A 23,133-nucleotide genomic window follows, 5' to 3' on the forward strand; every position below is an offset into this window, starting at 1 on the left:
GGGGGGGGGCGAAAATCGTGGATTCTGCACGGTTTTATATGTGACGCCACAACAAGTGCCATGTCTACATTTGAGAAGTGAGCTTCTGAAAGAGTAACAAACAATGATACTCGATGTTGCTTTTGACTTACCGATTCCTGTCTTATCCTGCCCAATCACTGCTGCAGCCCCGCTCTCTGACGGATGGAATCTCACGTTCATGATCTGCATAGTTGCTAAACGTGATCGCGCGCTCGTCCACATATGGAAATTCCCACATTATGATCCACGCCCTTGTGCCTCGGTATGGTTCTTAAAGATCCATAATCTGACTCATTGCAGGGAGCCGAGATCCATAATTTGACTCAACCATACCCAATAAGGATCCACACGGTTCTCATCCCGTGCCTCTCTCGGCTAGTGCAATGATCCACAATCACACCATGATTCTCAAAATCCACGTGTTTTGTCAACTTTACTATGGTAGAATCCATCTAAGTTTGGTCTGAGACTACGGCTACGCCTGCACGAGAAAGGCGCGCCAGTCGGCGAGGATCGGCGCGTGCGATGTGGGGAAGTGCGGTGCGGGCGTTTCGACGCGTGGGTGCGGGGGCATGTCGCTGAGGTGTTTGAGCGTCTGCGTGATCGAGCCGTACATCGTCGTCGCTATTGATTAGCAACCAACCCTCAGCGTTGGTACGAATGCAGCCCAGATGCATAGGCACGCACCTCCAATAAGCACACCCCCCTCCTCCCACTCAAAGCTCCGCAAAACCGCCGCAACGCCGTGCGACGTATTCGGGACGAGCACGAGCTCGTCGTGCTCGACGTGCACAAACCCCGCGACGCGCCGCCGCGCGTCCGCGAGCACGCCCGCCGTGTCGAGCTTGATGAACCCGTCCGGGCTCGCCTCGATGCGGTCGGTGAGCGCGTCGCATGCGGCACGGACGGGGCGCGGGAGGGTGCCGTATGCACGGCGCTCGCGAGTGACGGCGCGCGGCCAACTGCGGCGCCCACGTCTGCTGGGCGCCTGATGCGTGCCGGTGGCAACCGACCGCGGATCCTCTGGGCATGGAGACGCGCTGATGACGCGACCGCCGCAGCATCCCAGCTGCCCGTGGCAGGTGCCCTCAGCCCGTGTCGCGCGCCAACCTGCCTATGGGCGAGACTGGTCAAAGCACGCGGGGCGTCATGGGGCCTGCTTCCAGGCGCTGGTGGCGGTTGGTCTCCGAGCCCCGCGCCTGCAGGCCGGTCTTAAGCACGGGGCGGAGGCGTTACGTATGAACTGCGCCGGCTGGCGTCAAGCGAGCGCAGTCGGCCCGGTGCAGAGGCGGGCGAACGGAGGAACGGCAGCGTGCGCCGACGAGTTCGACTCGAGGCGGCACGCGAGCGCAAGGGCCGAGCAGGTTGAGCCAACGCTCGCTTTCGTTCGTCACTAGCGACGCATCGCGTCAGTATACCTTACAAAAAGAGCTAGAAACAACCCGACCCTTTACTTTGCGTGCCGGCAGTGCAGGGCGTCAAAATATTGATGCGCTCATCGGTGCACGTGGTGTTGAAACGTTAGACGCGCGCGCTTCAGACTTGAGCACAACGCGGGGCATCACCGCAGCGGAAGCCCACCACACTCGCACCTGCGCGCACGTCCGCCATGCCGTCCTGCCGGTGCATCTCCCACAAATGCAACGGAAAGGAGCTGCTCAGCTCTCAAGTTGCTGCCCACAAGGGCGACGATCTCCGCCTCAAGTCTGCCGCATCCCTCGCCAGTTACCAAGCCCAAACTCAACTCGAGCCCGGGCCACCTGCAAAAAAAGCAAAGCTCTCCCACAAATCAGCTTCAGCTGAGCCCTCCTCCCCGCTCCATACCCATTTACCCGATGATTCCCCTGTAGTGGATGGCTCCTTCTTGCCCATCGAACAAGACGCGTTGATACCTAGTGTTTTTACCCGCAGTGACCTGGAAGTCAGCGCGGTACGCTCCCCTGGACTTCCTGATCTTGGCTCTCACTACTTCCATAACCCTGACGGCCTCCTTGCTGATGTTGACCATCACGTTTTCTTGAATCAGGCAATGACGCAGACTTCTCACCAGCTAAATAGCCATAGCGCACATCATGCTCCCCTATTCACGCGAGAAGAACGCCGGGCCCAGCGACAGCTAGAAGAAGCCTTTGAAACCTTTAGCCTACAGCCTTTGGAAGAACCGCAGGGGCTAGAAGCACCGGGCAGCATCCCGGTTGTTGCCGACTACGACGGATATGACTATGATGTTGAGGACCCTGCGGAGGGTGAGGAAGAGATGGCGGATGGGGAATTGGGCGAAGAGGATGCGATGGCTGCGTTCCCTGATTTATTACCCGGCGAAGACAGCCCTGACCCATTTATGCAGGAGGTTGATTTCTTCCAGGATGACTCCGAATCGAGGAGCCTCCAGGATCTAGACCCTCAAGTCTTCACCATCTACGCACTTGTGTCATGGCTAAACCTTGCGTTCAAACTCCCCAAAACAGCTTGCAATGTCCTCTTGACCGTCTTTTACTACCTTTTGCTTAGCCTTGGTGTGCCCGAAGCGTCCACGCCCTATCTCACACTAGAAACAACCAACCGCGTGTTGGGCGTTGACCGCCCCATTTCCGTCCTTGCTGTCTGTCCATCTTGTCGAGATGTCTACCCCCCTGCCTCTTCCAGCCACTCAAGCGACCTTTGCACTACCTGTAAGGTGCCCCTGTTCATATCTGACACCACAGGTCGCGGCAACAAAAGGAAGTTCAGTATTCCTATTGTTAAATACCCCTACTTGCCACTTTCTACACAGATTGGCTCAATCCTCAAGACGCCTGGGATTGAGGCCCTACTGGACAAATGGCGAGAAGCAGAGCGCGTTCCTGGCCGCTACGCCGACATCTTTGACGGGCATGTGACTCAAAACATCAAGGGTCCTGATGGCAGGTCGTTTTTCTCAAACCAACGTCATGAGCGCCAAGGGCCCAACGGCGAACTCAGAATCGGCCTTAACCTTGGCGTTGATTGGTGAGCATGTCTCTGCCTCTCGTTTAGCCCACTAACGTCCCTTTTCTAGGTTCAGTTACCTCCGTAGTAACATAGCGCCTTCGCATACATCAGGGCCTATGTCATTTTCAATATGCAACCTCCCACCAGAATACCGTTACCGCACATCAAATCTGCTGTGCACGGGTATCCTCCCTGGACCAAAAGAGCAAACCGGTGACCAGGTTCAGCGTTACCTCCGCCCCGTCATATCTGATCTTCTCCGCCTATGGAGGGATGGGATCATGATTCCGACAGAATCTTGTCCGCAGGGTGAGCTTTTACCCTATCAGATGAGTCAAACAACCTGTCATTGGGCACAGGTCGGCTGGTTCGCGTTGTTCTTGTTGCAGCGGTGTGCGACAAGCCAGCGGCCCACAAAATAGGGGGGTTTGGTGCGCACACGCATGGCAAACCGTGCTCCATGTGCTGGATTACTCAGACCGATATAAAGGAGAACTTGGGTGCCTTTGAAGACCGTGGTGGGTCCCATTCACTGCTACCTATCCTAGTTTACCTAACACCTCTTTCAGCATTTCCATCAAGGACAAATGACAGGCATCGTGAGCTTGGTGAGCAGTATCGCCAGCTCAAAACTAAGGGCGCTCGCCATGCTTTCGTTCAAGCCCACTCTACACGATACACCCAGCTTTCTCGCCTTCCATACTTTGATATAGTTAATCAAGTTGTAATTGACCCCATGCATAACCTCTTCCTCGGTGCGTATCGTGTTAACTGTTAGCATATGACTTCAGACTGATTACCGGAGACATAGGCCTTGTGAAAACCCAATGGTATGACATATGGATCAAGAAGCATATCATACGGCCAAATCATGAGCTTAAGAAGCTGCATGAGATGCTTCCTGACGTACATTTATTCCTTGCCATCGTTCCTTGCTAATCCTCCCCTGTAGTTTGCCATCCCAACGACATGCGGTAGGCTACCAAGGGAGACTGGCATACCTGCTGGCGGCTCTCTAACAGCCGACCAGTGGCTCTTACTTGCCACCGTGTATGGTCCTATCATCGTATGTCCTCCACCATCTTGTTTGCACATTCAGGTCTGCTTATAACTACAAAGATACCGGCCTTGTGGGAGAATTTTCTACCGCCTGATGTTGACTTGGCTCTATTAGATCGACGTCGAGCTGCCATTGCGCAAGAGGAAGATGTTCGCAAGGCAAAAGCAGAGCGCAAGAAACTTCGAAAGCAAGCACTGGAGGAGGCGAAGAAACGGTCCAAAGATGAGCACAGGGAGTTGAAAGCCCAGTACGAGCGTGAAGACCTGGAGGCAAAACAGGCTGAAGAGCAGAAGAAGCTTGCAGGAAGTACACGACAGAAAAAGGTCTGCACGCTGCCAGCATCCTTCCACAGAGCTGATGTTATTTCTCTTAGTCACGCAAACGCAAGGAGGCTGAATCCAGCATTCCCTTAGATATCGATGAGGACGACGCTGCCCAGGATACGGACAATCTTGTGCTATCACTACATCCGGATGACGTCCCTCATTTTCTTAAGCTCTCTATGGCCCTTCAGACTATGCTAAAGCGCACCCTCACTACAGATGACATATCTTCGGCCACTCAGCTCCTTCGCGAGTATCTTAACGGCATCAGAGTCCTGTATGGTTCGGCAGCTCTGAGGCCAAACCATCATTACGCTTCTCATCTTGGACTTTGCATCCAAAACCTGGGCCCGCTCCATGATTTCTGGACGTTTTTGTTCGAACGGCTAAACAAGGTGCTCAAATCTTTTAGGACCAACAACCATGGCCGAGGTGACCTGGAAACAACATTCTTCACTTCCTTTCAGCGGATGTGTGAGGTCAGTCGGCTTGTAAGTCACCATTTTCTACACGTGCACCAGCCACATCATGGATTATACCCAGATTTGTGTATCCGCTGCACGCGGAGACGACTCCCTGCCATCAAAGGTGTCAAAAGTCATGCTCAAGGCCACACAAGAGGAACGTGGGACTGTTGCTGCTCTTGGTATATTAGCAGATGAACTAGACGATTCGTCAGATGATGGTAAGGTTAAGCCGTCTGTCATTCTACTGGGGCGCTAAAAGATAGGGTCTTAGCATCAAAGACATATGCGCTTAGTTCTCGTCACCGAACACGTAACCTATCAAACGACACGTACATGCTCACTGTAGAGGCCGTATGCCTCTTTTACGCTGACTCCCCTGTTCATTGCTCAGGTGCACGCTCTCTAAGTGCTCTGAGTGTCCCTCTTCCCCTAGAGGCTGTGTTTTTTGATTATGTGGTCATCAACGGAAAACGCTTCCATGCGTCGCAAAGCGTTGGCAGTAACAAGACTTCTCTTGCTCATGCCATTATCCCCCGCATTAACGCTGATCCCACTCATGTCTATGGCGAAATACAGGAGATTTTCCAGGTGACACGTGGAGCTGGCAGCAACCAGCGGATCATGTGGTTTGCTCGTGCTCGGTGGTTCCGCCCCTGGAATGGACCGAGAAGCAACCTCTGGAACAACATGTGAGTTATTCAGTAGTTCTCCACCACTTTCGTTTTTCTCAGCCGCCATGCAGTGAGGCGGCGCGTGTCCGTCTATGGGACCTTGGCGAGTATTACAGCACGCAAGACATACGTCGCCCTCCTATCATATGTCTTGACTGGCTTCAGAATCAGCTTGCGCTTACCACGGTATCCATGGGTCCAGATAAGCATAAGGTCTGGGCAACAATCACTTTAGCCAAGGTAAAGCCATTTTACTACTTATATTTGTGAATCTCAATGCGCATGTTTGTCTAGTGATTCAAGAACTGTACGCAAGCGTATGGGGATGTACCAAGAAGCCAAGATAAGATACCCTATCAATCACCACTTTCTCTCATTCGACGTTGGGCAAGGTGCTGGCCACCATCACCTCCCCAGAAACTTCACCGTCACATAGTTCCCAGTTTTCCTTCTTCCATTCCTCCGCCTCCTCAATAAACAACCTGTCCTTCTCCTTCAGCTCGTCCTTCTTATCAGTGTGGAAACTCTGCAGCCACTTGAGCCTTGCGTCCACCATCTTCGGACGCTCCACCTGCCTAGCAAGCCAGTTGGTATCAACCATATCATAGAAAGGTACGCCCTTCCCCGTGCTTGGCGGCTGCATTCTCATGGTGTTAGGGGCTGCATCCCACGCATTGCGGTTGCCCCTGCCAGTTGTTTTGCGTCTCTTTTGCGGGCGTTCACCCCCCTCGTTGTTTCCTGCTGCTGACACCAGGGACAACCAGCGCATGAGGGTGGTGTACTGGCAGCTGGGGTAAGCACCTTGTCTCAACTGCGAAGCCTGCACTTACATTGGGGTTTCTCCAGCCCTTGTTGAAAGCCTGGAATGATCCGGGTGCCAGCCCTGCTGCTGCACGGCGCTCACGCATATGGTCAGTCATATCACCCTCACTGCACGTCTCCTGATCGGTACAGAAGTCGGTGTGGATCGTGCCAACAATGCCTGGGTAGACAGACTCATAGGGCTCAGCAGCAGCGCGACGCGTTCTCGCCAGCTACACCAGGTGCGTCAGCTTCGTTGTTGCAACAAAAGCGACCAGTTTCTTACCGTCTTGGCACGCTGGAACCGGCGGTTATCCCTGTTGGCATCGCGAGCTCGGGCAGCCCTGGCATCATCATCATCTTGCTGTGCGCGCCTGGTGAAGTTGCCGAAGTACGTCTTTACCACCGTGGTGATTATGTCGCGATCAAAACTTTCATTAGGGATCTTGGCGGCCTTGCTCTTGTCTTGGCCTCGGCGGTCCTGCATATACGCATGAGCCAGTGGGCATACGGGTATAGAATTGGTACGTACCTGTTCGTCCTGGTACACACATTCAGCAACCTCTTTAATGAACAGGGCATTAACAGGGTTTCGAAGGCCAGCCCTCCAGTCCGGCTTCCAAACTTTCTTTGTGTCGGTACCTGGGCCTGGAGCGGTTTCAAAGGCCTCCCCATTAGACAAGGGCTGGATAGCACCCAGTGCATCCGAAATGGCGTAGCGGCCCTCAACGTTGATGTCGCATAGGCGGACATACATCTGGTGGACGTGTTTCTAGATCCATATCAGCGGTATGTTCATGCATTCAGGTGGAGCTGTTACTCACCTTGACGTCGGGGTGGCCGTTTGCATGCGCGCGGGCAGACCCTCCTTTTGCTGCAACAGCGCGTGCCTTCTCCTCCTCCATCTCTTTCTCAAGCCTAGCAACAGTATCGGTGAGCGCCTGCAGCACCTGTGATTGCTGCTGCTGGCTCTGATCAAGCTGGTTAATAGAACTCGCTTGCTCTTCAACAGCGAGCCCAAGCCGACGCAGCTCCTCGCCCATCAGATGGCTTGGATCTGGCACCGACAGGCCCATATAACCCTGCCCTGCGCCAGGGTAGGGGCTCCCTCCAAGGCTGGCGTACCCACCGTATCCACGCGTTGGCTGAGAAAGCGCGTAGTCATGCAACGCTGGACTTGCTGACGTGTGTTGGTTGCTGGGCTGTAGGTGAGTGAGCATCTCTTTGGGGCCTGAGCGCATAAGCACTCACACTTTGCTCATGACCCTTCGACAGGTTTGGCGCGGGGGGGTGGAGGCGAGAGGTGTCGACGGCTCCAAGCGGTCTCCTCTGCTGGCTTGGTGCATAGGCGTTGAGCGTCTGCTGGGAGTTCATGACGGTTTTGAGAGGTGCAAGGTGCGGAGTAGAGAGGCGTGTTGCCTCTGTCGCTTGCTTGCAGTCAGCTTTTATGTGCACCAGGTGGGCTGGATGTTTCTGCATAGCGCTAGCCAAGCTCTATGACACCCGTTGAAGTCCACGTAGATCAACGCTACCCTAGGCTACCTATGACTCTTAGAACAGCTATATAGAAGTGATCTTGATGTTAATTCGGATGCTACACAGTACAATTTAAAGCTCTAGAACCAGGAATACAAAGGCGTAGTGATCTTAACCATGATACCTCTTAGACAGCTGATGGACTATGCCTTGTCTATGCCTGCTCGGTTTACAAGCTCTAGGGGCTGTCACATGGAAGCGAATTTAGATGCATAGCCGAGTGCTACACATGAGAACTTAGCGCTCTAAGGGCGGCGATATCACAGCTTAGTCGGCTTAAGCTCGACCCTCTTAGACAGATGATGAACTACGCTGGCTTGGCTTAAGATCCTAAGAATGATGCATAGAGGGTCCGAATAGTCTACATCCGCATCATCTAAACATTTGCGTAGCTGTCTACGTCAGACACGTCTGCAGTCTATTTTAGGTGCATACATAGCGTCTAAACTGGCGCGTGTAGATTCCGACTTCTGCAGTGACTCTTACGTTGAACGTTGAACCCTGTTTACTTAGCATAACATAATCCCACCCTTCCTTCCAGAAAGGTGTTTCCCAACGCTCAATTCGCTCTCTCCACCCCTGAGCGCAGTCGAGACGTCGACATCGGCAATCCACCCGTGATCAGCGAACGCAAGGCGGACGTCTTGGCCTCTCTGTGCTCACGGAGGAGAGCAAATGTCGTCACGAAGCCGACTTCTGCTTCTGCCTAGCAGCCACATGCAACACTTGTCTTCATTTCGCATTTTGCAACGCCACTCCGACGCGTCGCGAAGACGCGTTTTGCGTGTCATCAGACAGGCACATTTGCTTCCGAAGTTCCCTTGCCCGATCCGTTCTCGTGTCCATCAAGTCCGTCAATCACAAGTTGCTCTAAAGCCGGATATGGCAAGTGCAAAATGAAGCCCACTCGGACACATTCCGAGCAGTCGGGACGCGTGAAGGCTCTGACCTCCTCTGACATTAAGGCTCTCAGCGACCACAGATTCTCAACCATGGCGCCATGGATAATTGTCAAAGGTAACCTGACAAGACCACAATATGCTGGTGCATGTCAGCTTGAAACATTTATCCCTCTCTCTACTGAGCATCATGGGGCCATCAACGTCTTCATTAGATAGAGAAGTCGCCTGAAGATCAACCTGAGCACATGTAGAAAATTCGGGAGGAAGTACCCTCAATATACGTTGGCATGGTTATGCAAGTAATGAAGATGAGCAGGTAACGTTGAGACTCAGAGAAAGTAAAACATGTCCCTGGACAAGTGCCTGGAGATATGATGCTGTATTGGGATAGGTGTACGAAGCGCTAGGTAGTATGTACTTCGGTTCGAAAGTCGCAGCGAATATCAAATCGAGAAGACTGCTGTCACTATATACTAAATCCTGAACCAGATCCAATAGATACGGGTTATATCTGGTAACCTTGAGCCACCATCGTTTGACAGCTGGTCTCGAGCGCGTACAGGCGCGTACCAACACCTGGCCGAACCAGACTCAGCTTCGCTCTCTCCGAACAGCACGACGCAGCCAGTTCCATCGTGCGGACGCCATACCTGGTCGAGCATCAAGCTGCGCTACTTGTTCGTGATTCCCGCCCCCGTCCTCTTCTCCCCTCCGCTGACTACGTTGGCTATGGCCGCTCATCTGACCTTCGCTCGTTGTCCGCGGCCGCTCTTGCACAGCGTCATCCACTACATCGGAAAACCCAAGCCCAAGCCCACTGAGTCTTCTCGAAGAATGTCGATGATGTTCTCGCTGTTCTGGGTGGATCAGAGAGAAACCAGGACTAATGGGCGACAGCCCAATCGACAAGCCTCCCCCGAGTGGAGGTGAAAGCAGTGCCGAGTTGTTGGCCGCCTGCGGTGACTGGAGGTATGAAGATCCACCACTCGAAGTGTCCACTGCCATCGTCTGACGTCTTCGACGCCCGGCAAGTGACATGCGCGTAGTACTAATAGGGGAAACCACCTCTGAATCGGCTCGTGTGGATGGTGATGGTGGAGGCGAATCCGCGCTCGAAGGTCGTATCGTCTCCAACGACAGCGAGTTCTCTAGTCTTGTCCCATCTAGAGACCTCGAAGACCGATGGACTGTAGGTGGTCCAGTGCTTGACAACAAACGCGGCTGCAAAGATCGGCGCGAGAATGCAGATGCGGACGACAGTCTCTGAACTGAAGATATTTGCTCCTCGGCATCCCTAGGTGATGGTTCCAAGATATCTTCTTCATCCGCGATCGCTTCCTCGCCGTCGTCGGACGCTCCTTCTTCGCCTACCCGCGTCTCGTTCACACCAGCTTGGGCACTCACAGCCCATACACCGGCGAGCAGTATCAGCATACCCAAAACGACCAGGACGATGTGCCAGCCAGGTAGTTCTCCCAGTTGGTTGAAGTAGACGAGACCGTTGAGGATAGATGAGAAATTGTAAAAGCAGAAAGCAGCTGTGCAAAGGAAGTAAAACTCAGACAACTATGCCTGATTATGCTACTGAAGCACTTACATGGGCACACAAATGCGGGATCTGAAAGGCGTAAGCCGCGATTGAGGTACCACAGCTGGCCAAGGGCAAAGACAACGAGCCCAAGGAGCAACATCCACGTTTCCCACCGGTAGAACTGGTTGTGGCCCTTGAGTGTCAGGACAAGCAGCTCAACCCCTGATTTCGCAAATATGAGGCACAATCCTGACAATATTCCAGAGGCCGCAGCGTATGCCAAGGCTAAAAACAGCGGTGTACGAGAAGAGAAGCCTCTTACAACCGCCTGAGGATTGGCACCATCCGTGCTCGAAGAGGGTGAGGGGGAAGGAGAGCGCTGTTTCAGCATGGTTGTTGGTTGCCTGGAGGAGGATATGGCGGGTTTGGGATCAAGGAGAGGTGTACGCTCTGTAACACTTTCAACAGTTGCGATCTGCTCACTGAGCCCAGTCGTGAGTGCCGATGGCTGCTGATTTGCGGGCGGCGCTGTTATGTCCTGTGGAGATTGTGAGAGCTCCTCTTCGCCGTCGGAATCCAGTAGCAAGTAGGACGCAGCCTGAAGTCGCTTTGCGTAGGCAAACTCGACCATGTGGGTCTGACTTTGAATGAGCTAGGCGTCATATGTAAATTTTGATTTCACATACCACTACCAAGCATACTAGCAGCGCAACGCCTTCGACGCAGAACCACGCGATAAATGCAGGGCGGCGGAAGAGGGCCAGGAGTTCGTCCAAAGTACGGGGCTGCTCCGGGACAATGCCAAAAACGGCAATGAGAACGGCACCACCTGCAATGAGTGCGGTTCCCAAGAGGAGAGGAGGGCGGAGGAGTAGACGGGCAAAGAGTGCGTTCCAAAGGAGGGAGACGGCGCCCAGCGGTGCCAAAATAACGACGGGAAGGGAAGCTATCTGTATGAAGGACCCAAAGATATTGGAACCAAGGAAGATGACTGGGGTGGCAATTTAGTAACTTTTGACCATGTATGAAGTAATGATGGAACGCACCAAAACCAATGATCCATAGTCTACAAGGCATGCGTGCCAAGTTAGCATCCGCAGCTGGATTAGAAGAGAACGACTACGCACGGTCGTCTATGCTCAACCTTGCGCTCCGCCTCTGGGAGTTGACCATTGAGTACGTGACTTCTGCGCTGTATAGCGAGGCCCAGACTTTGGACAAAAGAGGCCAGGAGGCCGATGAATATGCCGAGAGGTATGGATATGCCCGAGCCGTTATCCATGGTGTGGACATCCGAGGAAAGGTAGTCATCTGATTGGGAATTCATGAGGTGGAGGACATGGTGATAGAGCATCGTGCAAGAGATGATGGGCTCGAAGACGAAGGAGCAGGAGTCGGTTTCGACGCTGACTGGGGGGTTGTCATTCAGATGCGTGTGGCTCTGACTTGGAAGCGGGCGCGTGCGATGTATGAGAGAAGAAAGGACAGATCGGAAGTATATGTAGGAAGATCACGAGAGAGAATGAAAGCTACTGGCAAGAGTTCGTCGCGGTATGACTGACTGGACGGTGGTGGGGTGGACAGCTCTGGAGGCGTGGTGGCACTAAACCAGCCAGCCTCCCGCAGGCATGTTTGTCGGCATCCGGATCGGCTGCATGCTTCCTCTATCGGTAGTTCGCTGTGCACACGACCATCACTGCCTTCTCACCTTCTAACATCACCTTCAACGTAATCTTGTCTGCTTTTGAGCTCGAACGGCATGCTGTTAGAAATCAAACTTGGATTACGGTGAGCGGTTTAAATTTGACGTATGATACACTAATGCAACTAATGTACAGAACACATGATTTCCCTGAACTAATGATCAAATGCAAACGAAGCTCTGGTCTGATAGTCCATCATATTACGCCCGACCGCTGTCTCCTTTAGTCCATTTCCTCAATCTCAATCTCGTCATCATCCCAATCAACGTCCATGTCGTCCATCGATTTGCTCTTCTCGTGGTTCGGCACGATCACCAGCTTGTTCCGCGGACCGTCAAACGTTACTCTCACCGTCTCGCCATCCATCACCTGCTCCGAGAGGATCATCACCGACAACGGGTTCAAGAGCTCGCTCTGGATCGCCCGGTTCAATGGTCTGGCACCGTACGTGGGCGAGTAGCCGACCGAACTCAGGAATTGCTTCGCCGTCTCGTCGACAGCCAGCGTAATCTTGCGATCAGCCAGTCTCTCCTGTATTTCTTTCAGGCGGACGTCCACAATCTTCAGGACGTTATTTCTCGACAGTGTGCGCTGTGAACAAAGTCAACTCTCGGTTCTCTTCAATGCGCGGGAAAGAACTTACGAATATCACGATCTCGTCGATACGGTTGATGAACTCTGGCGGGAAGTGTCCTTGAATAGCTCCCATGACTAGCTCCCTCGTCTGGGCGTTGACGGGGCCTTGGCCCATGTCGTTGAGGTATGCTGCACCCAAGTTGGACGTCATGATAATCACCGTATTACGGAAGTCAACCACGCGGCCTTGACCATCAGTCAAACGCCCGTCGTCGAGGACTTGCAAGAACAGCGTGACGAACTCCCTCGACGCCTTCTCGATCTCGTCGATGAGAACGATGCAATAAGGTTTGCGGCGGACGTATTCCGTGAGCTGGCCACCGGCGTCGTGTCCTACATAACCTGGAGGCGCGCCAATGAGCCTCGCAATGGAGTGCTTCTCCGAGTATTCAGATCCATCTACGCGGATCATGGCATCGGGAGAGTCGAATAGGATCGTCGCAAGCTAAGGATAAAATAGGTGAGCAAAGGTCTCAAACCATTTTGAAACTATCACTTACTGTTTTGCTAAGCAAGGTCTTTCCCGTACCCGAAGGACCAGCCATTAAGAAGCTCGCGATAGGTCTCTGCGCGTTCGCCAAACCGCTGCGTGATAGCCTAATTGCGTTGGCTACGGCCCTGACAGCTTCGGGCTGCCCCACGACGCTGTCAGCAAGGACGCGTTCAAGCCGGAGCAGTTTCTCCTTCTCGGTGGACATGAGGCGAGTCACAGGAATAGAAGTCCACCGTCCGACGATCTCTGCAATCTGTTCTGGAGTTACGGTGTCCGCGCTGCTGTTCTCATTTTCAGCGTCTTCTTGAACCCTCCTAGATTCCAGATCTTTAAGACGAGCTTGCAAATCCGGGATGGCGTAGTAGCGCAGGTCCGATGCTGTTGCAAGATCGTATCTAGTAACATTTTAGCGTTCGTTCCAACACGCTCCAATGCGTGGGGCCGTGTCAACTCACCTTCTTTCAGCCTCATCTGCTTTCGCCCTCAACTCGTCGATCTTTCTACGAACTTCGTTGATTTCGTTCCCTCTGGATTTCTCGGCCTCGTACGCTGCCTTGAGAGGCCTCAGTTGGTCTTCCACCTCGGCAATCGCTTTACGAGCGGTGGCCAATCGGTCTTTACTAGCCTGGTCCTTCTCCCTCTCCAAGGCGTGGACCTCAACTTCCAGCTCCAGTTTACGTCGCTGGAGTTTATCAATTTCCTCCGGGTCTGTCTCACGAGTGACACGGACGCTGTTTTCAATGTTAGTTTTGAAGCATCCATCACCTTGCATTGCTACTTACCTAGCACACGCCTCGTCAACCAAATCAATGGCAGAATCTGGCAAGCGCCTGGACGTGAGGTAACGATGGGCCAGAGTTGCAGCCGAAATCAAGGCTCCGTCCAGAATGCGCACACCGTGATGGACCTCGTACTTCTCCCGGATGCCGCGAAGAATGTTGATGGTCTCAGATACTGAAGGCTCGTTCACCAACACCTGGGCGAAGCGACGTTCGAAAGCCGCGTCCTTCTCAATGTACTTCCTGTACTCGGCCAGCGTCGTAGCACCGATACAACGTAGCTTTCCACGGGCCAACAGGGGCTTGAAGAGATTGGCGGCGTCCATACCTCCACCTTCGCTGCCGCTGCCAGCCATGATTAGGTGCAACTCGTCGATGAAGAGGATGACGGTGGTTCCTTCTTCGGATGATTTTTCGACTTCATTCAGGACGCTCTTGATGCGCTCTTCGTATTCGCCCTTGTACTTGGCGCCCGCCATGAGCGCTCCCATGTCGAGTGAGAACAAGCGTCCTATCAGACTAGCCGGGACGTCCCTATTGACGATCCGCTGAGCGAGGCCCTCAGCGATGGACGTCTTGCCGACACCTGGCTCGCCAATCAAGACGGGATTGTTCTTGGTTCTGGAGAAGATATTAGTTATAAACTACAGCTCAATAGGCTTTAACATACCGTCTGCATAGAATGCGAATAACACGCCTGATCTCATTGTCTCTGCCTACGACCGGATCTATCTTCCCTTCTTCTGCGAGAGCTGTTAAGTCAACAGCGTATTTCGAAAGGGCGTCAAAACCAGCCTCGGCACTCTTGCTCTCGATACGGCGATTTCCGCGAGCCTGTTGAATTGCAGTTTTTAAAGCGGCTTCGGTCAGACTGGCCTCTTTGAGAACAGGGGCTATGGACGAGTCGGCGATAAGAGCAAGGAGTATGTGATCCTGGGCAACGTAGGAGTCGTGCATGGTTTTCTGAAGCGACTGGGCTTCTCGGAGAACCTTGGCCGCTCCTGAACTCAGTGATATCTCATCAGGAGCCGGTGATTGCGCGGGTAGGCGAACAAGTAGTCTCTGCAGACCACGTTTGACGGCCGTCTAATAGAAAGGCGAAAGGCGTCAGGGGATCCTTGCAGAATACGATGACAGATGGATTGCTTACCGGGTCGCCACCGGCTTTTGATATTACTGATGAGAAGAGTGAAGAACCGGACGAGCTCTGTAGGCCTCCGGGGACTTCGTTACCAGCCCCTGAGTCGTTTAAAAGCGCAAACGCGATATGCACAGGATGGACTGGGGTGTACGGCATAAACAATATATCCAGAGAAGATGAGAGATCAACATACCTTGTGCATTTGAGTAATCCTTTGCGAGCTGGATGGCAGCTGCAAGCGTCTCTTGTGCTCTGTTTGTGAAGTCGGCGTTCATAGTGGTGGGGATTTGGGAGAGATAATGTGAGGTGTTGCTTGAGTACAAATAGGTAGGGGCAAGGCGAGGGACACTAGGAGAGTATATACGCTACATAATGACGTGAAGATGATGCTGGAACATGTAGTATGATAGACGACGGCGCTCGAACGGACGAGACTTTGCGAGACTCGACGCGGCTATTCCGAGCAAATTCCGGAAACTCGAAGAACTTGGGTGACGTCACATAATTATCAGTGCACACTCTCGGCCCGTTGCCGCCGGTAGTGACTTTAGACATCGTTTCTTGAAACCTTCGGGTCGCGGCTAGTCAACAATGTGCCGTGTCATAGACGTCCTTCCCTGTCTCCACATTTCTATATCTCGTCGCAGGCTTTGTTCACCGTCATTGACATGCTCGAACCAGAATTTCAGGGCTTCATACTTCGGATTGATATCAAAAATTCCATCAATTTGGCGTCTTACCCTTCAACGCTATCGACTGTTGAACAATCATTCTTGGCCACCATTATTTGCGTTGATCTAGCCCAGTGACCGTGCTTCGGGGGATCTATTATTTGAGGGGACTCTCTGATGCTAATCTACAATCAACTCACTCTATATCTCTCTGACTATGGTAAGTCGTAGTTAGCGAACACGACGTAGATGTATGCCTAGTCGGTGAAGATGATCGTCATAGTGCTCATCGACCATGCACTCGAAACCCTCCAAGACAATTGGATCTCCGCGGATACTACCCCACTTACGAGTGGGAGCCATGAGGTAGTGGATAACTTCTTGATCGAGGTTCCTAACATTCTCCCTAGTAAGGTTGAGCATGTTAAGCTCAAACTCGCAATCTGGCACAGGACACCGCCAAAGCCCATCACCACCAGGAGGCTCGGGCCGTTGCAGTAGTGCCTTCGGGATCTTTGCCCTTTGTTCCGGCGTGAGAGCAAACGGTTCATCGGGCCCATCTTCCGAGTCTGTCTCTTCCGAAGATGTATCACCAGAGAAATCAGAGTCATACTTGTTATCCACCTCATCGTCAGAAGACGCCGGCGAGGAGTCGTACCGAGTCGGAGACGCTGGTCTCTGTGGCCTCTGCCGCGCATTCGCAAGCACACGCTCCACCTGCTGTTTGCTTTTGCCTACAACAGCCCTGATAGTCGTCATCGCATCGGCCCTTCCCTCGTGTTCAGGTGGTGTTCCAAATGCCCATCCCCAGGTGATATTCGACCTTCGGAGCGACTCCTTCAGCTTGTTCAGATCCTTCTCCCAGACCTTAGGGTCGAAGAAACTCTTCCTCTTGACAACGTCCTCAGCCAAAAGCCAGTCTCCATGCGTTGCGAATAACACCCGTATAAGACTAGGATCAGTGCGACGACGATGCCGAGGCGTTACAGTTGCACCCGATTCATCGAGGATGCCAGGAGTATCAGGGTCGAAGATGAGTCGTCTACCCTGCTCGACATACGTGAAAGCAAGTTGCTGGATGTATTGATCTACGAACCACCCGAGCGTTCGCTTTGAAGGGGGCATCTTCGGGCTGGTTTTGACAATCTGAGCCATCCCGGCAAGTAGTCGGTAACGCAGGAGATAGTTGCCAGACTGTTTTAATGTGAACTTTTCCATGGAGGAAACGACATATCTGCGAAGCCTTTGATCACAGTCAGAGGTCGATAACCTTAGTGAGAAGCTCACAAACCTATCTTCTGAATTCCAGAGCAGTCTTCTCGGAGCATCGTCAGCTAGGGTACGTTTGAGCACGGCAGATGTGGACAATGTGGATAACATACAAATCATATAGACCGCTGGCATGCCCTTTACGCCTTGGATCCGTACCTTGAGCTTTAGGCCTGCCTCTTGAGCAGCGCGGCGGTTACCGGTCATCCTGGTAGGACCAGTGCCCAAAAACCCAGTCGTTTCGTCGAACAGATCTATGAGTTGTAAATTCCTATAATGACGTTCTCCTTCACGCACGACACGTTGCTGCAAGCGGTATTCAAGCTCTGCCTGCACCCGAGTTATACCAGGTGCAGTCAGCCAGGAAAGTGACTCGATACATAGCACCCCTCGAAAGAGGATCTGGCCTTCATCTCGTTCAGGATCCTCCGAGAAGTCAAGGCTGTGGTACTCTTAACATGATAGCATTACAAGCCACGCTGAATCCACTTGCCCTGTAATCTCGTCGTTGTGGGCTAGCATAAAGTCTTGGAGAGTGAGCATTTTAGACTTTTGATGACTGAAGCAATCCGCAGTGAGAAACCAGCGATCACGGAAAGGGCCCATCGGTTGTCTAAGGATTTCGGATAGAAGAGCCAGCGTAGACATTGCAAAAGACCTGAAGAAAGTGAGATAGGCAGAACGCTAACAACTTCACGTCCGTGCTGTCGTCCGTGCGGACGAGTTGAACAGATTGTGGAGGAACGCGACCAAAGTTCGCACGATCGTCCGAGCGGCCTCGTCCCGAACTTGTCCAGCCTCCGCCAGCGCGAAACACACCATCTTCAACTCGAGAATGCTCGCCTCTCGTGTGGTCACCCGTCTAGCCGCCCGGTCGCTCACCCGCGCCGCCTCGTCCTCATCGTCTTCTTCGACCCCGGTCAAGGTCGCCGCCGAGACGCCAGCGTCCGCACCAGTTACGCAGGCGCCCAACTACCCGACCACATGGTCTACGAACCAGAAACCGCGTCCCCTCGCCGCCTCCGGGCCTCGCTTTGAACAGACCGAAATGGCGCTGCAGCCCAACCCGCTGAGTGCGATGGAGCTCGTTGCCAACGAGCCAATTCGTGTGGTTCAAGGCCGCAAGGCCGTTTGTGACGGCGGTACGTGACTTTCAGACAACACACGGCAAATGTAGATGCATGACCTGCTTTTTAGGAGGAGGACCGCTCGGACACCCCAAAATCTTCATTAACCTTGTACGCTTAGTGATCTCATATGATTGGCTCGTGTGTTTAATTGCATGTTTTGTAGGATCAGCCGGGCCCAAGGCCTTGCGGGTATGTCACTCAACTAGCATCATGGGTAGGGTTCAACGTGCTGACCATACCTTGTCTAATGATAGATACTGGTATGTCTATATTGTGTCCTCGAAACTTGGTGTAGTACTCATGCAAATGGTCATAACAGTGGCTTGCGCTTCGAACAAGCACCTCATCACCACTAAGAGCGGCGGGAACCTACTGTGGCTCAGAGAACTTAGTACATTAGAGACTTCCTCACCAAACCCATTAGAAATGGCCTCTTCGTTGTTATTGTTACATTGTGAAGCGCACCTGGGGGCGCTGAGTCAGATGCATTGATGTGACTATGAAGACAATAGGTAAGGTAAGTAACGCGAGTGACGAATCCAGGAGGGACAATTTGTATCAACGAAGTTAGGCTTGCGCCAAAGATTAATCGCCCTGTATTGAACCTCCTGGGCTCTGGGAGATGAAGCACTCGGGGTGAGATGTAGGTAAAAGGAAAATGAAAGGTAGCAATGAGAGGATGGATTAACCTGTATGTGACGATTGTTCCTATGAGACTGAAGCGAGATAAATATGGTGCAACGAACGTCGATGCTACGAAGACTCGTCATCGGGTGATTGAAATGACATGGGCGACAGTGGCGGATACTCTCCCTCGGCAACAGCCTCAAGCTGCGCGAAGGGAGGCAAGGAATGAGGTGAGCTGAACTGCTCGGTGGGCGAAGAGGGTAGAGGTGGCTGTGCAAAAATCAGTGATCGGCCAAAAGCTAGATCATGGAAAGATGATACTTACCACTTTAAATATTGGATTAATTGTTGCGGAATGGGGCTCAATGCCAGGACTTGGCGGATGTCCGTAGAGCTGACCCTCATACGGCTTCTGAGAGGTGGGAGGATATTGAATAATCGACGGGACCACGTAAGTTGGATTGGCCGAATCTTGGTGATTCTGCGCCTGCATCCAGGAGTGCGGGGATGGTGATAGAGAAAGAAGGTTGATGGGGGGAGGTGAGGAAGTTCCGGAGACTGAGGACGTCGTGTCCACTGATGTCCGTAAGTTCAAGTTGTCGACAAACTGATGCTGTAACGACATGTTCGAAGAACGTGCGGAAATAGGGAAGTCATCGAAAGAAGTGGTTCCTGTACGCAGCGAAGAGGCTGAGGTCATCCTGTTAATGGGATAATTGGCACGCCGCACCCGCGAGGGCCCAGGATCACTGTCGACTGTACCGAAGGAAGCCACAGATGCACGCCCAGTACTGTGCATATCGGACGAAGAGACAGAGTGGTCGTCATCAACAGATATGCGCCATGCTCTGGCCTTCCGCTCATCGCGCCACCTGTCGCCAGGAGAAAGTGTGTTGTCGCCAGGGTTATGATATCGTCCAGCCGCCGCACTCAAAGTCGGCGATGACACCTTGGGCATAGACTGCCCTTGGTTTTGTCGGATGGGACCTGACGATGACTTCTTACCCTTCATACCATCGGCGTTGGATCCGTTACGATTGACAAGACTACCAGTGTGCGCCCATTTCCATTCGAGTTCATTGCCTGCCGCATTGTTCATGAGAAGCTGATTACGCTTCTCCATGACAGCACGAGCCTGCTCTCGTTGAGTCTGTTCAGCGCGGGCGCGCCGTTGCTTCTCGGCTTCGCGCTGCACACGCTCAGCCTCCTTCCGGCGAGCCTTGGGATCTTTGGGAGGCATATCAACGTCGGCTAGAGAGGCACTGTCCGAAGCGGTGGATTGAGTTCGGCGCAACGATGATGTAGAGGTGGAAGTAATTGGAACTTCGTCAACAGGAGGTAAATGTTGCTGCTGCCCTTTATCGTGGTGACCAAATCCGAAACTCCACTTCGATTGTTTCTTGCCAAACGACAACGAGATTTTCGATGACAACTTGTTGCCGTGTGATTGTGCACCGTCCTGAGAAGCCATGGGTTGAGGATCCGAGTCTATGCGTGTGCGCGCAGGGTATTCTTGTGTCATGGGCGAGGGCTGGATATCTGTCATGGGCTGACCGTGCCCAAGGATATCGGGTGGGTGATCGTTCTGAGGCGAAAGCTCCATCTGGTCCGATTCCATCCGTTGATGACTGGCTGGCCAATGAATGGGAGGAGCACCATTTGTGCGAGCCTCTTCCTGGATATCTGAGCCCTGCGCATGATTCCGAGCGCCACCGTTGCCTTTGAATGCTGAAAAGGGGTGACGGGGTGATGATCTTGGGAGAGAGCTATGAGAATGAGAGGGGGGAATGTTACGGGGCGATGTTCCTGGGGTGAGAGGGTGAACGCCGCTAGGTAGGGACGTTCTGGAAAGCGTTGCCGGTCCAACTTGGACCTGCAATGCAGGAGGCATGGGCGGGGTATTCCGGGGCAATGCCTCAGCAAGGTATGGGTGATCCAGACAGTCTTGGCTTGTTAGGCGTCTGTCAGGATCGTACTTGAGAAGGTCAGATATGCATTCGATGAGTCGTCGGGGAACGCTACGCTCGAAATATGAATATATATCTCGAGGGGTTGTCTAACAAGGACTTCATGAGGACAGAGCTTTGAGGCAGTTAAGAAGTGGAGACTTACCTTGGGAAAGACAAAGCCGTACTGCTCTCTGGCAGTCCGAACACCGTGATCCCAACGTCCTCCGCCTATAGCTTTGCCCCGAGAATCAAAACCATAATCTTCCGCAGGATCTCCCAAAACTTCACAAACCCGCGCGATTTGGTCGCCCTGATTAGAGCCGGGGAACAGCGGTCGGAGGTTAACAAGCTCAGCCATGATCGTTCCTAAAGCCCACATATCCACTGGAGTCGAGTAATCACGGTTCATGAGTAGGACCTCAGGAGCACGGTACCAGCGAGTGGAGACATATTCCGTATAGGGGGGCGCGCTCGTGATCTCTCGAGCTAGACCAAAGTCAGCGAGTTTGATGATAGCCACGACGTCCTTCTCAGTGGTGTTGGGAGCTGCTATAGGCGACAGCGAGCGGTATTCAAAGAGACCTGTGGTGGTTACAAGCACATTCTCCGGCTTCATGTCCCGATGAAAATATCCCCAGTTATGAATGTGGCTCAAGCCCTCCACGATTTGCCGAAAGATCAACGCGACGAGGCCACCTGCGAGGGGGCGGCCTTTGCGAGCACGGATGAGATGATAGAGATTTCCTTCCATGGACTCAAAGACGAAGTAGAGTTCCTTGGTATCTGGCAGGATGAAGAAATCATACAGAGGTATGATACAAGGATGAAAAGGGATTGCTCGCAAAGACTGGCGCCAAAGTGTGATGTCAGACAATAGAGTGGGTGAGTGAAGAAGTGCTAACCTGGAGTTCCTTGAGTTTTTTGCACTCGTCCCAACCACCCTCCCATTTCTTCTTCATCCGTTTCACTGCAACCAAGCGCTTTCCTGCCCATTCTGGACGTGCTCCACCTCCACATTGCATGGGTGACAGAGGGGTATTGGGCGGTAGCGTCCCATGCCAATCACAGAGCAGGACAGTGCCAAAGGAACCATCTCCCAAAGTCTTGACGGGCGTATACGACCTGTGCGAGCCTGTATAGCGTTCGGGTGTATGTTAAGAAGGTGGGATGCAGCGTGTGAGGAAAAAATAGGACGAACTGCTTTGGGAGTCACCAACGGCAAGCTTGCCATTCTGGATGGAGACGGCAGGTATGCCGACGACGTGTATGGTCTCCTTGGGTTGTGCTGCCTGGTTCTGGCGATGGGGCTGGGAGGGGGATGGCTGGGGAGGTTGAGCGCCGTTCTGATGGCGCGGGGTTGGGTGACCGTTTGGCTGATGGGTGTTTTGTGGAGAATAATGCTGCTGGGTGCTCTGGTTGGCATGATTCGCGGTTGTGAACATGATACGCAGAGCATTTCCTTCGGGCAGAACGGGAGGGGAAAAGAGTGCGGGGAAGAGTAAGTTGCGAGGAGAATAAGGACTAACAATAAGAGAACATAAGAAGCGGGGCTGGGAGTGAGGGAGAAGGTGGGAGGGGAGGAGGCAGGAGTTTAGTGCCGGGGGAGTGAGAAGGATGGTGGCGAGGAGTGAAGGAGGGAGGAGAGTAAGGAGGAAGAGGAAAGACAGCCGGTGGTGAGCCGAGCGCGAGACGAGACGCTACTACAGTACTCTGGTACGAGACGCCGGTTGGAGGCTAGTACGGAAGACGGCCGATTAATGCGGTGCAGGGTTGGCCATACACGGGGAGAATACTTTTTTCTGATGCGGCCCAGATGCCAGAGATTCAGATATATGTACATATTTCAAGATCAGCCAGCTGCCTACCCCGATTACCGATCGTCGACCTTCCAACCTTCCTTCGAGACGACAGCCGCGGCCTCGAGTTATGCAGACGCTCAGTTATATACCACCCAGTTCATATCAGCTCGAGGATACAATTAAATGTGACCTATAGCCGATCTCATAGCATGCCCTCCCGACGTCGACGGCGCGATCAAGTCCTTGTATGAATTTACTGATTTCTCGCAGTAACAGCGAGTTCGAGCCAGCGTGGGGTACACACGGCTGGAAGGTTTCGTGCCCCGGCTCCGGAACAACTTAAGATGTTGCACGACGTCGGAGTTGTATCATACGGCGATCGTTCAAGCGACGATTTACCCGAATTTGCTACCAGCTACCACTGCAGCTGTCATCGATACCACGAGCTTAATTTATTATTTCACACCAACGCAACCCACGTCGTTCTTCTGTCGTGACATCGCTCTCTCATCCCTTTGCGCTAGCCTGCAAAACTGGTTGTAGCTTGTTGCCCCGTGATTCTTCAAGTCTAGTCTTAACAATGGCAACCTAGTTACTTGTCTTGCCTCGCCATTATTGGCATATAGCAATCTTCCGCAATATCAGACTCCTTCG

The 23,133-nt window shown here is 52.9% G+C and overlaps 8 protein-coding genes across 8 annotated transcripts; 2 read left to right on the forward strand and 6 right to left on the reverse strand.

Moving 5' to 3' along the window:
* Positions 1-652: 652 nt before the first annotated feature.
* CONPUDRAFT_46645 (uncharacterized protein) lies at positions 653-952 on the reverse strand (the record flags this gene model as incomplete). Its single annotated transcript, XM_007764414.1, has 1 exon — positions 653-952. A coding segment is annotated over one exon (300 nt), but the record flags the coding sequence as incomplete, so codon positions are not given.
* Positions 953-3,107: 2,155 nt separating this feature from the next.
* Positions 3,108-3,769, forward strand: CONPUDRAFT_45752 (uncharacterized protein; the record flags this gene model as incomplete). Its single annotated transcript, XM_007764351.1, has 3 exons — positions 3,108-3,300; positions 3,351-3,491; positions 3,561-3,769. 3 exons carry the CDS (start codon positions 3,108-3,110, stop codon positions 3,767-3,769), a joined length of 543 nt encoding a protein of 180 aa, XP_007762541.1.
* Positions 3,770-5,885: 2,116 nt separating this feature from the next.
* Positions 5,886-7,792, reverse strand: CONPUDRAFT_69158 (uncharacterized protein; the record flags this gene model as incomplete). The annotated part of the gene is made up of 6 exons (XM_007764509.1): positions 5,886-6,337; positions 6,417-6,546; positions 6,600-6,794; positions 6,846-7,085; positions 7,138-7,458; positions 7,565-7,792. 6 exons carry the CDS (start codon positions 7,790-7,792, stop codon positions 5,886-5,888), a joined length of 1,566 nt encoding a protein of 521 aa, XP_007762699.1.
* Positions 7,793-9,342: 1,550 nt separating this feature from the next.
* Positions 9,343-11,564, reverse strand: CONPUDRAFT_148788 (uncharacterized protein; the record flags this gene model as incomplete). Its single annotated transcript, XM_007765256.1, has 5 exons — positions 9,343-10,289; positions 10,349-10,919; positions 10,969-11,273; positions 11,329-11,348; positions 11,410-11,564. The coding sequence occupies 5 exons, from the start codon at positions 11,562-11,564 to the stop codon at positions 9,343-9,345; spliced, it is 1,998 nt and encodes a 665-aa protein (XP_007763446.1).
* A 509-nt stretch (positions 11,565-12,073) lies between these two features.
* Positions 12,074-15,321, reverse strand: CONPUDRAFT_78978 (uncharacterized protein). Its single transcript, XM_007764599.1, has 8 exons — positions 15,228-15,321; positions 15,044-15,174; positions 14,564-14,979; positions 13,897-14,514; positions 13,570-13,845; positions 13,122-13,509; positions 12,629-13,066; positions 12,074-12,576 (listed from the first exon to the last, which is right to left on the reverse strand). The coding sequence occupies exons 1-8, from the start codon at positions 15,307-15,309 to the stop codon at positions 12,208-12,210; spliced, it is 2,718 nt and encodes a 905-aa protein (XP_007762789.1). The 5' UTR covers positions 15,310-15,321; the 3' UTR covers positions 12,074-12,207.
* A 559-nt stretch (positions 15,322-15,880) lies between these two features.
* Positions 15,881-17,733, reverse strand: CONPUDRAFT_161398 (uncharacterized protein). The gene is made up of 4 exons (XM_007765257.1): positions 17,468-17,733; positions 17,088-17,416; positions 16,997-17,039; positions 15,881-16,948 (listed from the first exon to the last, which is right to left on the reverse strand). Exons 1-4 carry the CDS (start codon positions 17,620-17,622, stop codon positions 15,937-15,939), a joined length of 1,539 nt encoding a protein of 512 aa, XP_007763447.1. The 5' UTR covers positions 17,623-17,733; the 3' UTR covers positions 15,881-15,936.
* A 76-nt stretch (positions 17,734-17,809) lies between these two features.
* On the forward strand, positions 17,810-18,460 carry CONPUDRAFT_148791 (ubiquinone oxidoreductase 20 kd subunit; the record flags this gene model as incomplete). Its single annotated transcript, XM_007765258.1, has 5 exons — positions 17,810-18,116; positions 18,172-18,212; positions 18,268-18,293; positions 18,359-18,364; positions 18,424-18,460. 5 exons carry the CDS (start codon positions 17,810-17,812, stop codon positions 18,458-18,460), a joined length of 417 nt encoding a protein of 138 aa, XP_007763448.1.
* Positions 18,461-18,659: 199 nt separating this feature from the next.
* Positions 18,660-22,190, reverse strand: CONPUDRAFT_95519 (Pkinase-domain-containing protein). Its single transcript, XM_007765259.1, has 5 exons — positions 21,879-22,190; positions 21,583-21,812; positions 20,844-21,527; positions 19,057-20,787; positions 18,660-19,001 (listed from the first exon to the last, which is right to left on the reverse strand). The coding sequence occupies exons 1-5, from the start codon at positions 22,120-22,122 to the stop codon at positions 18,858-18,860; spliced, it is 3,033 nt and encodes a 1,010-aa protein (XP_007763449.1). The 5' UTR covers positions 22,123-22,190; the 3' UTR covers positions 18,660-18,857.
* Between the last annotated feature and the right edge of the window lie 943 nt (positions 22,191-23,133).

Source organism: Coniophora puteana (assembly GCF_000271625.1).
Source record: "Coniophora puteana RWD-64-598 SS2 unplaced genomic scaffold CONPUscaffold_1, whole genome shotgun sequence".
In the NCBI taxonomy this organism is placed as follows: Eukaryota; Fungi; Basidiomycota; class Agaricomycetes; order Boletales; family Coniophoraceae; genus Coniophora; species Coniophora puteana.

Coding starts and splice junctions, on each gene's coding strand:
- CONPUDRAFT_95519 (XM_007765259.1), bottom strand. CDS start 22,122: ATGTTCACAACCGCGAATCATGCCAACCAGAGCACCCAGCAGCATTAT. Junction 21,813..21,878: donor CGTTGGTGACTCCCAAAGCA/GTTCGTCCTATT, acceptor AACGCTATACAG/GCTCGCACAGGTCGTATACG. Junction 19,002..19,056: donor TTAATCCAATATTTAAAGTG/GTAAGTATCATC, acceptor ATTTTTGCACAG/CCACCTCTACCCTCTTCGCC.
- CONPUDRAFT_78978 (XM_007764599.1), bottom strand. CDS start 15,309: ATGAACGCCGACTTCACAAACAGAGCACAAGAGACGCTTGCAGCTGCC. Junction 14,515..14,563: donor ATTCGCATTCTATGCAGACG/GTATGTTAAAGC, acceptor TATCTTCTCCAG/AACCAAGAACAATCCCGTCT. Junction 13,846..13,896: donor GTTGACGAGGCGTGTGCTAG/GTAAGTAGCAAT, acceptor CATTGAAAACAG/CGTCCGTGTCACTCGTGAGA.
- CONPUDRAFT_161398 (XM_007765257.1), bottom strand. CDS start 17,622: ATGTCTACGCTGGCTCTTCTATCCGAAATCCTTAGACAACCGATGGGC. Junction 17,417..17,467: donor CACAACGACGAGATTACAGG/GCAAGTGGATTC, acceptor AGAGTACCACAG/CCTTGACTTCTCGGAGGATC. Junction 16,949..16,996: donor CTCTGGAATTCAGAAGATAG/GTTTGTGAGCTT, acceptor CTGTGATCAAAG/GCTTCGCAGATATGTCGTTT.